The 13,516-nt window shown below is 35.2% G+C and overlaps 1 protein-coding gene across 2 annotated transcripts in view; it reads right to left on the bottom strand.

Moving 5' to 3' along the window:
• Positions 1-13,516, bottom strand: part of eng (endoglin) — a 48,024-nt gene that overhangs the window by 16,498 nt on the left and 18,010 nt on the right. For both annotated transcript variants that reach the window (XR_008162741.1, XM_052591437.1), the window contains exon 4: positions 1,023-1,139. Coding sequence is in view for 1 of the 2 variants with exons in the window: in XM_052591437.1 (XP_052447397.1) it covers positions 1,023-1,139 (117 nt within the window). In the remaining variant the exon portion in view is untranslated. The remainder of the gene's footprint in view (positions 1-1,022; positions 1,140-13,516) is intronic.

Raw genomic sequence — 13,516 nt, 5'->3', positions numbered from 1 at the left:
TCCTGAGCAGCAAATCAGAGATAGATTCAGAATGATTTCTGAAGGATCATGTGACACTGAAGACTGGGGTAATGATGCTGAAAATTTAGCTTTGATCACATAAATAAATAGTTTTTAATATATATATATATATATATATATATATATATATATATATATATATATATATATATATATATATATATTATTATTATTATTATTATTATTATTATTTATATATATATATATATATATATATATATATATATATATATATATATATATATATATATATATATATTAATGTAGAAAACCATTATTATAAATTGTAAAAATATTTCACAAATTTTTACTGTTTTTTTAATCAAATAAATGCAGCCTTGGTCAGCAGAAGAGAAAAAAAAAAAGAGAGAGAGAGGCTGATGTTGCAAACGGTCAGGAGTGATTCTCTGCGGGCCTAGTCTCAAGAACAACAGATACTGTTTCTCCAGACACAAGACGTTGCATGTCTCCTCTAGTCCATCAGTTTATCCCATCATAACACACTGCATTTTTTATATCTTGTAGTCCGGTTCAGGATTCAGTCACAATGGGGGCATAGCTAAATTTCCCCTCCTTGCAAGGAAATTTAGCGTTTGCTCCCTTTCGGTTTGCAATGTAAATCCAATGTGCTTTGTTCCATAGCAATCTAATTAAGGTTAGCAAGGTTCAGTGGTGGAAATAACAAATGAAAGAAAACAAACTGGGCTGTTTTGTTTCGAGAGCTTTGGCACATCCATATTTGACACTCGTTAAGTCTGTTTGCAAATTCTCATGGAGTCACGGGCTAAACAAACAAGGTTAATTGCCTCTCAAAACAGAGCTGAAAGTGTGCATCGGTAGCTGGTTTTATTGTCAGATATCTGCCAACAGCTCCCATGAGATAGTGGATGCAAACATCTTTGTGCGAGCAAATGTAGATCTGGATGTATACCCTAAACATGTATTATCTGAAGTGAACTTCGGCATTTCCAAATGAAAAACCTGAATGCAATGGTACTTACATAGATGTCCACTGTGGGATTGTCTTGAAGCAGGATGGTGTAATCGCTGCTGGAGGTGATGATCACCACTGATGGGTTTGCCACAGTTACGTTTAGCTCTAACATTGAGTGTTGTTCCTGTGAAAATACAAAAACACAAGTTTTAGCATTTTATGTTTGAGGACATTTGGTCCAAAAAAAATATTTGTCAAATATTTTTTTAAGCCAATTTCAAATAGGCTTTATGTTGTAAACGGCATGGTATATCTTCCAAATTAAAAATGTTATTTGTTTATAGCTTTTAAATATAAAATACATAAATATTTAAAATTAGAGTGATGTGTACCAATATGAAAATTCTCAGCCCATATCGACAGCCGATTATTCAGAATGATATCTGCCGACAGTGTGGATTTCTTAAGGAAGAAAAAAAAAAAAAAAAACATCCAAATACTATACAGGGATACCTTTTATTTTGGTACATTAAAGGTTAAAATGAACAACAAAACTATTATATTCAATGCTATTTGTTTTCAGATATAATAGCCACACTCAAATAAAAATGTTTGTATAGCCTACAACTTACATGCACAAGGCAGTTTTCATAAAAACTTGTGTTAATGATAGATTTATTCATAGAAACATATATAATTAATTATATGAGACATGATAAAAGTTCTCTTTCAACATACCGTATTTTCTGGACTATAAGTCACACTTTTTTTCATAGTTTGGTTGGTTCTGCGACTTATAGTCAGGTACGACTTATTTATCAAAATTAATTTTATATGAACCGAGAGAAACGTCTACAGCCGCAAGAGGGCGCTCTATGCTGCTCATTGCTCCTGTAGACTACACTGGAAATATAGAGTGCCCTCTTGCAGCTGTAGACAGTAATATTTTCACTTGGTTCTTGGTTATAAATAAATGCAACTTATAGTCCAGTGCGACTTATATATATATTTTTTTTCCTCCTCATGACGGATTTTTGGACTGATGCGACTTATACTTAGGTGTGACTTATAGTCCGAAAAATACGGTACCTTTTGATGTTAATTCATGTTTATTTCATGCTATGAATCTATGTTAAGTGTATATATATATATATATATATATATATATATATATATATATATATATATATATATATATCTGTTTACTGTTTGTTTACTGTTTACTGTTTGAAAAATATGTTCAAAACTTACTATGCATTTAATTAATAAATGAAAAATACACGTAAATAATAAATCTATATAAATACAAGTGCATCTCAGTAAGTTTGAATATCATGGAAAAGGTCTTCATTTTTGTAATTTAATTAAAAAAAAGCAAACTTTCTTATATTCTAGATTCATTGCACACAAACTGAAATATTGCAAGAGTACGCAGTATCTCAAAAAAAAAAAAAGTTTGGTTTGATTCGTTTTATTAATTTGAGTAAATATTGAATATTGATAAATACTGGGTACCTCTTGGGCTAGTTTAGAACATGCAACCCCAATTATGGGAAAGACTACTGACTTGGCAGTCCAGAAGACAATCATCAACACCTTTCAGTAGGAGGGTAAGCCACAGAAGGTCACTGCTGAAAGGGCTGGCTGTTCACAGAGTGCTGTATCAAAACATCTTCATAGAAAGTTGACTGGAAGGGAAAAGTGTGGTAGGAAAAGGTGCATAAGCAACAGGGATGACTTCAGCCTTGGGAAGATTGTCAAGAAAAGCCAATTCAAGAACTTGGGAGAGCTTCCCATGGAGTGGATTGAAGCCGGAGTCAGCGCATCAAACGTCACCACACTCAGACGTCTTCAGGAAAAGGGCTAGAGCTGTCACATTCTTAGAATCAAGCCACTCCTTGGTCATTTAGTATTTCATTTGGAAATCAAGGTCTGGAGTCTGGAGGAGGACTGGAGAGGCACAGAATCCGAAGTCCAGTGTGAAGTTTCTGAAGTCCGAGATTATTTGGGTGCTGTGACGTCTGCTGTTGTTTGTTCATCATGTTTTATCAAGTCATTTCAGCCTTCTACCAGGAGATTTTTTGAGCAGTTTATGCTTCTGCTTATGCTTATGGAAATGCTGATTTCATTTTGCAGCAGGAATTTAGCACCTGCTCACAGTGACCCCCCCCCCCCCCAAAAAAAATAAATTAAGAACGTTACCATTATATTATATTTTCAGATGCACCTGTATATTGTATACATGAGATATTTATTTTTATACAGCAATCCATTAGCAATATCCTAGCATCCACCCACATAACCTTTCTTCAGTAAATGCTAGTATACTATAATAATCTTGAGTGTACTGGGGGATTGTGAATAGGAAAGTATTTTTATATAACTGTAGGAGCATCAGTCAAACTACAGTCACAGAGAAAAGCACAATTCAGTGATTCAATCCTGGTTCAGTGATCCATAGCACTCAACATTTCCCAAGTTTCTTATCCAGTTCAGTTCTTTTTTTTTTTTTTCTTAAGCTGATGATCAGGATCGGGTGTGTAAATAAGGAAGACATAGAGAATGCGCAGAGCAGTGGGTTTGAGATCTGCTGGAGTACAGCAGCATATAGCTGGAGTAAATGAGACACAATCTGATCCAGGAGGCAGAAATTCCCACAGGCACTTTTCCTGTGATTAGGAAGCCCAGAAATCACGCACCATAAACATTTGTGCTGGTCTGGCAGTGCTGTTGTTGTTTTGCAGACATACAGACGCGCTGGAGTGCGGAGTGGAAGTCCAACTGCTGGGCCATTTTCCATTTCATTATAATGTTAGTTAAAGTTTTAGTTTTTTTTTTTTTTTTTTACCTATAGTTTTCATTTTCATTTCAATTTGAATTATTTCAGTATGTAAAGTAAAAACTAAAATAATTAATATTTCTTTAAAAGTTTTTAAGTGTTTTTTTTATTTTATTTTTGTTATTTCAAGTAACACTTTTTTTAGGTTTTATTTTTAATTTCAGCTTTAGTTTTCATTAACAGTATTAACCCTGATGGGCCGTGAGTCAAGACTTCATGGAGTGCAGGTTTAAGATGAGCTGAAGTGAATCCCCGCACAAGACACCCAGTGGACACACAGCACATCGACTGCTGCCAGCACTTCAACTAGGTTTGAGAGAAACTTTCTACAGAAACCTCCTGCAGCGAATGTATCGACAGAGAAGGGCAGCCATGAATGTTTCATGGAGGAATAAACAGAGTAGAGTGTGTTCAGTGTCTGTTCCTTTGACATCTGACTCTACCAGACTGAGCCTCTGTCCACTGTGAGATTTATCACTCCTTTAAGGCATAGTTCACCCAAAAATGAAAATAAAGAGTTTGTTTCTTCATGGAACAAAATTGGAGAAATGTAGCATTGCATCACTAGCTTACCAATGGATCATCTGCGGTGACTGGGTGCCATCAGAATGAGAGTCCAAACAGCTGATAAAAACATCACAATAATCCATAAGTAATCCACAACACTGCAGTCCATCAGTTAACATCTTGTGAAGCCAAAAGTATATAAGAAACTAATTTATTATGCTAGATCCGTGCGAATTTCTCTCATGATTCAGACCAGAATACTTGTTCATTAAAAGGAAGCATTATTACAGCATATGGACTTGTATTTTAACCGGAATTTTTTTTTTTTTCAAGTTTAATAGGTCTCAATTTGTTTCATTCAAGCACACAGCTTTTGGCTTCACAAGATGTCAGTTGGACTGGAGTCTTGTGAATTGCTCGTATTATTGTGATTACTTTGATTATTGTTAAGTTGTTATTCAATACAGAGGATTCATTGGTGAATAAGTGATAGAAGAAACCTGATGAAGAAGCAAAATCATCTATATCTTAGATGGCCCCAGGGGAGCAAATTTTTTAGCACATCTTCATTTTTGGCCAAACTATTTCATTATTGCACAAACATGCTGTCCAGCAAGATTTACAGTAAACCATCTGATCCATCAGATCATGTTAATGCATCTTTAAAACAATGTATTTTCAGTTAAGCTCTCAGATGGTCAAATATGTGGCCCGAGATTTCAGAACAACTAATGTGTGACTGTAGAAAAAGTGCCTCCATCTGGGGCCGAGCCAAACCTGGAGCAGCTCATACTGGGAGCAAATCTACCTGTAATCTCATCTAGACACAAACTGGATCTTTCCTTGTCACTAGACCAGAGCAACACTTGAATTAAGTCTACTGAGTGCTCCCTGGAGAACTCGCGTTCATAATGTCAAAGTTAAAACAACCCAGACATTTATAAAAGACATTTACAAAGAAGACTAACAACGATCACAATGGCCTTGTTGCTTTGGACCACCTACCTAATCGTCATCAGTAGATCTGCATACACGTCTTCAGAAAGCATGCAATAATAAATACCATCTGTGCACAACACTAAGAAACATTCCAAATATAAAGGCAGACATCCAAGGTTTCCTCCAAAAAATCTGAGAAATACTGCCCCAAAAGCAAGAGACCTTACCATAAGACCTACAGAAGTGTTAAAGGAGCTCCAGTCTCCTAACGGTGACTTATTAAAAATAATAAACTCCAGAAGAATATTTAAGTGCAAACTGAATGCATTACATTTGGTGACTTAGCATGTTAACTCCAATTAGTTTATATTGATATTAAATGCAATTAGTTGAACTTTAGAGCAGTGTGTGTAGGAGCGAACCTATTTGTTAATGATGTGACCCATATATATATATATATATATATATATATATATATATATATATATATATATATATATATATATATATATATATATATATATATATATACATACACACACACACACACACACACACACACACACACACACGCATAGACACTAGGGGTGCATGATAAATATTGGATATTAAAATTAATTTGGCAGTAAATTCCATCAGGTGCGTGATTTCAAATAGAGCAGCTGTTACTACACAGAGCCGTTAACTGAGAAGATGCGCAAATCAACACTGATAATGAATGTTGCATCTTTATATGTCATTTTTTATAATTCTATTGTCTTTAAAATATGGTTAGTGTTAATGCTGCATGTACTGACAAGAATTAATGGTAAACTAAAATATACTTTAATGTTACTTCTAAAACTTGTATGTCATGTATCATTTGTCATTCGTAGTTACAAATTTGTAATAATGATGTTGAAGTTAAAATAATCAAATACATTACATGTGCTTTAGTATGTTAACAACAGGTCAAAATGTCAAAACAAGTTTTCTTACAAAGCACACTATAATTAACTATGTTTTAAGAATCTTTTAAGTAAACTTTTATTTTAGTTTATTAAGTGTACTTCAGTGTGAAATTAATTATTTAAATTATTATTATTTAAGTGAACTTCAGTGTGAAATAAGAAACATAATTTATTATTATCTGAAAGTACACAATGTAAAATATACTTATAAAATATAAGATTTGAAGTATACTACAAGTGCACACTGATTATAATTAAGTGCACTTATTTTCCCAAAAGAAAAAAAAAAGCTGATAATTAGAAAAACCTGCCCAGAACTTCAGCTAATCTAAAACTCACCAGTCTACAAAATCCACAGTATGAGACCTAAGCAAGACCTGCAGTCCTTAGTGACAGAGATGCAGAAACATTATGTGAAACACCAGCGGCACAACACACACACTTCATAAATCTGACTTTCCCAATGGCAAGCTGGACACCGTGACCACATGAGACCCTATTGGGGAGGATTGCTGAGACCTGCACTGAACCCACATTGAACCCCCGCATTGTTGAACATGTCATGTGCAGTGCAAACTAAACACACTGAGTGCTGAGAACCATCCTTACATTGGAGCAAGATGGGAGTATCAAGCTCTGGAGATTTATGAGTGCAGGAAATGATGTGCTAATTACAGCTAAACCCTGTGGCCAAATGTGATGCAATGCACAAAATCACTTGCAACAGGACACTGACCAGCAACACACAGACGAAGAGATGAGGGTGACAAAAAAAGGCCTGTGGTTCAACAGCATATGACTCATTCTGACATTTTTACACAAAACTGTATAAAAAATAAAAACAATTGTAAACCCTTATTTGTGAGATTATAACTGGTTGCCATCAACTGTCTGAATAAAACAATGCAACACAATGAGGTCTTGTGAAACTGATGCAGCATATTACCTTTAAACATGTAGAAATGTTAACATGCAGTAAATCTTATGCTAGTATTTAATTCAGAACACAACCTCCGACCACAATCAATGCACAACCTGGCAATTGATTTGAAAATGACTGTTCAAAGGGTCCACATCCAGTTTAATGGTGTTTGGGCAATTATTACGTCAGTGTTAATATGGCAATTACTTATATTTCCTCACTATATTGAATTAAATCTATGGATGTTTTATCAGTATTTGATGAGTTGTTTGGAAACAAATGTTGCGAACAAAAGCAATAGTTTTGCAAGAGAATGCATGTTTTGTGAATAAATGCAAAACTTTTTAGGTAAAACACCAATGTTTTGTTAATGATCAGAGTAGTTTTGTAAGAGAATGCAAATGTTTTGCAAACAGACGAAATCATTCTGCAAATAAAAGCAAATGTTTTTTTAATAAATGCAATATTTTTGAAAGCGACCACAAATGTTTTGATGACAAAGTTTTGCAAGAGAACGCAAATGTTTTGCGATGAAATGCAACACCTATGCGAGAGAATGCTTTTTTTTTTTTTTTTTTGAATGAACGCTAATGCTAATGTTTTGCAAGTGTTTTTCCTTCTCTTTTTCTAGGGGGAACATAATATTTTGTCAGATAATGCAAATGTTTCTTGGAGGAGTACTTTAATTTTTGCGCAAAATTCATGAAAACCATCTCAAGGTTTGTTTGTTTGTTTATCACAATGTCCATTTTAGCAGCTCCCCAGTATCTCAAGTAACAATAATCATAAAAGACAAAAAGTGCTTTTCTGTGACCAGTTCAACTGCTGATAGGAGGCACATGCTGGCTTCTACTGATCTTCTAATACTTCAGGAAAACTCCACCTGTTTAAAAGCATAATTAAGACAGACGTGCGGTCAAAAGTGAAGCTTTCAGATCATAATCTGTTGACCTGTCTGTCATCTGTCCTTTCAGCAGCTCAGCGCTCCGTTTGAAGCAGTTGTCCAGAGAGGCAAACACTGTATCTTCATGACTTTTATCCAATGGCCTGCATTCACCTGCAGGGTTTCCACGAGGATTCACCCCCCACTGGCAGCAGAGGATCAGAAAGAGCTCAGCACCACGCCATCCCACTGCTGAGCTAATCAAGGCTCTCGGTGGTCAGTCCAGCAGTATTTTATGTTCAACACACATACTCCGCTGTGCTCGACTCTCACATGCTGTCGTTTGCTGACAGTGGCTGCCATCAACAAGCCGTTGGGGAGGCGACAGCATGCGGCTAAGAAAGGGCAAACTCTGTGTGTATATGAAAACGGCATGCTGATGCTAAACTGATATAGGAGATAGATGTGTAATGATTGTGTTATGTTTGTGGATTCTTAAGTTGTGTTAACTTTGGTTCCCGTGTTTCCTTCCTCTGTTTAGCTCCTGTGGCCTATAGCAAAAAGCGAGTTTCTATTTTTACCCTAGGAAGTTTGCATTTAGTTTGAGCAAATTCTTGAGATTTAGGGCTCAAGAAGATGGGTTGGTTTTGAGCAGGTTTCAACACTTATGCTACCCTGCTCCCGAGCAGGTTATGTTCTGAATTAGAGATCACAAAACAAAGCTAGATCAATCAGCTCTGAACATAAGTAACATATCTGACGCAATAAAGCCATCCCCCTTTATTTCTCATTACAAATTAATGTTAAAAAGTGATACATTTTTAGAGACAAATCTTTTTTCTGCTAATTGTTTATTATATACATATAATTATGTCAGATTCATACAATTATATGATTTAAATATTAAATTGAAAGGCTATATACATATATGTGTCGAGTGGGGCGGGGCCAAAAGCCTTTGGAACGGAGTGAGGCCGGTGGAGAGATTGAAAATGAGGGACACCTGTGACACTCACCGGTCTCGAGTCCCAAGGGGTAGAATGGAAGGATGCAAAATAGGAGCATCGAGAGTGAAGGATGAGAGAGGACCAGGCCTGGGTTTTTTTTTTTTTTTTTTTTGGTGTTACACTTCACAAACTTCATAATTCATAAATAAAACAAACACAAAATAAAACACAGACTTGGTCCTCTCTCGTCCTTCACTGTCGTCGCTCCTCTTTTGTATCCTTCCAATCTCCTCCGTGGGACTCGAGACCAGTGGGTGTCACAGGTGTCCCTCAATTTTAATCACTCCACCAGCATCGCTCCGTTCCCACAGCTTTTGGCCCCGCCCCACTCGTCACAATATAAATACAAGATTTTGCATATAAAGATATTTGAATGGATGAAGATTGTTTTCTTTTGAGCTCCTTGTAATATCAATTATTTAAACTCAGTTGATTCATTTGAATTGATATAGTCAGTAGCTGCCTTCTCAAACTTTCACTGCAGCAGTATTTTTTCCTGCCTTGTAAATGGGTTTCAATTCATGGTATTTTTTAACAATCTCTTCATCTTCAACAGAGAAGTGAATTGCACGAGAAGTCAATCAAACTGATGTTTTCCATGTTCTGTGTGATTGGCAGTTTGCTGCACGTGTCACACTTCCAGGTGCACACACCTCACAAACTCTGGATCAAACCAGAGTTGACAGAAAATGTTTATACCGAGCATTGTGCAACACCTGATCTTGATCTTAACTTACTCTGCAACTTTGGGTTCATCTCACTTTATGCTACAGGCCACTTTGAAACAGTTACCTTTGTTCCCATTGTGTTCACCTGTGTCTTGTTTGTTTTCATGTTTAAGGGTTTTGAAGTTGTGTGTTTGACACTGTGCACCTCATATATATTATATTGTATACTTTGTGCAAACAAATGCAATAATTCTGGTAAAGAATGCAATAGTTTTACAAGAGTATGCAAATGTTTCCCAAGCAAACAATTTATTTGGGAGAACACAAAACTTTTGTGAATGAATGCAATAGTTTGGTGAGAAATCGCAAATGTTTTGAAAATAAGCACAATATTTTTTTGTAGAAACGTGAATGTTGCTAACATGCAATTATCTTACAAGAGAACACAGATGTTTTGCAAACAGACAATATTGTTTTGAGAAAACAAACGGTTTGCGAAAGAATGCCAATTCTGTGAACGAATGCAATACTTCTTTGAGAAAAAGCAAAAGTTTAGTGAACGAAAACAATAGTTTGTGAGAGAATGCAAATTATTTGAGAAGAAATGCAATTATATTAACATTCATCATGTGTCTTTCTCACTACAGTCTGTTTTTTAATGACAGACTTCACACACAAATCTAAAATTGTCTGAAAACTGGCTTTACTCTGAAATGTGTTAAATGTTATGAATTTGTATAATGTTTTAAAGTCTCATCAGAACAAAAGCAAGCAGTGATTGCTGTTGTTCAACAGCACGATTCATGTTCAAATGTTCCCAGTAGATCCCGGTTTTTACTCACCAGGTTTAATCTACAGTACTGTGTGTGGAGTGTGTCTGTGAAACATCATCAGTGAGTGTGAGATTGACGAACATTAATTAGTCTCAGTGGAGGAGAGTTGTCAGACATCCATGAGCACGAATGAGCAAATACAAAAGAATGGCTGCTAGATGCTGCTTTCATTTCCTCTGCTGATCAGAGACCAGTGCCTGTAGGCTTTCAGCAGAGGAGTGAGAATCACACTTTTAGGAGACGTGAGTAAATACCCATAGGAAAGAAAATAACCAATATGATCTCTCTCACTCTTAAATGGTTAATTCACCTAAAAATGAAAATTAGACTGTGTTTAACTCAACACAAAGGCATCCTAGGTGTTTATAACCTCCTTCTTTCAGACGCATCCAGTTGGTGTTATATAAAAAATTGTCTTGGCTTTTCCAAGCTCTATCATTGCAGTCAGCGGTTGTTTCATTGATTCAGTCCAAAAGAAAAGAAGAAAAAAAATGTTTTAGAACTAAGTAAAATAAATTTAAATACACAAAAATAATTAAGTATTGATTATTTTTATTATGTAAATTTTGTAATGTCACTTTCGATCAATTTAACGATAAATTAATGTATTAATAAAAAAAGCCCTAAAAATTAATAACCTTAATTAAAAATACATTACATCATTCAGTAAAAACCTCTTGGAAGTTTATCAATATTTTTTTGAATATTCATTCTATTATTAGAATAATCGTTAATTAAGTGTGTTAATTAAAATCTCATATAAACCATGAATGTGAATCTGTGACGTGAGGTGCAATTTCATAGCAAACAGCTTTATTTTGATTTCCACATCTTGTGTTGTCGTCTTCTGACGCGCCTTCTATATTTAATATGGAAACTGCATGCTGAAGGAAACAATCCAGTCATCTTAATAATTGCAGCAATCCTCAGTGGTGTTTACAGAATCGCAGAGCTCCCATAATCCATCGCTGTCCGCTTGGGTCAAACAATGTCCACCGCGGTGCCTGATCACTCGCCCCTGCTATTTTTGTTCCTGTACTTTCAAGATACAATTGTTTTCCTTTTGCTCATTTTTTTCTTTTTCTTTTTTTCTCTTCTCAAGAGCACTTTTTTTTCAGGGCTTTGCTGATGCATAACAGCTTCCCGTTATTCTTCGGCTCTCCTCTTGACCCGGGTCGGCTCCAGTATCCCAGACTCGGCTCTCAGCCAGCGTGACTGGAGCACTGCCAGACAGTGACATCAATAATGCCTGCAGCTCCGCCCACTCCAGCACTGCCTGCTTCATTCTGCCTTCAATGTGTGTGTGCACACTTTAAAGGGATAAGTCTCACAAAAGGCGGCGCTCAGATTACAGATTAAACCAATGGCAGTGAAGTTACACTGCGTTATTGAAAAAAGGCTTCAGTACTGAGGAAAAAAGGAGCTTTTCCCCATACGCGGTACTCGTTCCGTATCTGAGGGAACCGAGGTTACGGTCGTAACAGAGTACGTTTACATATTAATTAGCTGACCTTTGACCCAATTAAGTAGGAATTAAGTTCATCTTTATATGCAGTTTAATAATTATTACTATTGTCTATGACATATGGTTAAAGTACTGTTGAATGTACTGGCAAGCATTTATGATCAAATAAAAATGTTCTAATATCCGTTGAAACTTGCATGTATTCAAATATATTTGTAATTACACATATGTAATGATGAAGTTGCAATTTAGTACATTTTAAATTGATTTAAATGTAAAATCAAATAACACACTAAAGTAAAAATTAATCAAGTGCTTTACATGTGCTTCAGTATTTAGTCAACATAAAAATAAGTGTACTTTAAAACATGACAAAATATTAATATCATGATTTAAAATATACTTTCAACTTAATTTGAAATTATTGCAAGTTGTATTTTTTTAAGCATTTATTTATTTATAACACTTTTATAACACATTTTTTATTTTTTTTCTACATGCCGTAGATGTGAGGACGTGTTAGAATGATCCATTTTATGAGGGCATAGACAAATCTTAACTTTGATAAAGAATATCTCTTTGGATTTGAGACTTTAGTGTTTGCAACTTTACAGATCTTCTTCATGCACTACAAGCTTGTAACACTTCATAAATTTCAATCACATCATATGACCCCTTTTTTCTTTCATAAAATGGGCTGCTTTCATCACCAGAAACACACTTTCTGTGCACTACAAAATTCCTCAAGAGTAGTAATAGAACATATGTTTGTCTTTCTCCTGCAAATCACGAGAAAACCATGTTGAATTTCCCACTGAAGTGTAAGGACGGGACATTTCCACAGCTCTCAAGACCTGTGATTCATTGACTCATCCAGCACAGATGAAGAGACCTCCACATTTCCAGTGGGTTATCATCTTAAAATCACTCTCAGCATCCTCATGCTGTGAAGCCATTTACTCTCAAGCTGTCAGATGCTGATAATTAATCATCTAATCAACACAAGTGCATTTAAATAGTAATCAAGCACAAGTTACATCATCACTAATGGTCTGTGTTGGTCTTTCTCAACCACACGTGGAGAAACCCGACTGGAGAAACCCGACTGACGTGTTTGACTGTAATACTGGAAATCCCGGAGTGCTACTCACTGTGCAGATAAACTTAAGCAAACTATGATTAAACTAGGACGTTTTTTGTTGGTTTTGGTGAGACTCAAAGAGCCCCCCCCCCCCCCCCCCCCCCAAAAAAAAAAGTTAGGTTACACATAAAAAATAAAATAAAAAAAAATTGGGACAAATTTTATTAATGTACAAAGATTGTATTATTATTGTATTACTGTACTTCAAAGTAATAATAAATTATTTAAAAAAATGTCTCGGTTAGTTAGTTTTATTTTTAAAAGCTATTTTCTGTTGTGCAGCTATTTCTTTGTTTGCCAAATAAAAAAAATAGACGGTATTGTAAGAATTGTTAAAAGGTTAAATAATTAAAATGTAATTATACCATAAAATAGAAGAAAAAAAAAGCAGAATTTGCAAATAAATA

Source organism: Carassius gibelio, chromosome A5, assembly GCF_023724105.1.
Source record: "Carassius gibelio isolate Cgi1373 ecotype wild population from Czech Republic chromosome A5, carGib1.2-hapl.c, whole genome shotgun sequence".
NCBI classification, from domain to species: domain Eukaryota; kingdom Metazoa; phylum Chordata; class Actinopteri; order Cypriniformes; family Cyprinidae; genus Carassius; species Carassius gibelio.
The sequence above is the reverse complement of the archived record's forward strand: the minus strand, read 5'-3'. Positions and strand labels throughout refer to the sequence as shown.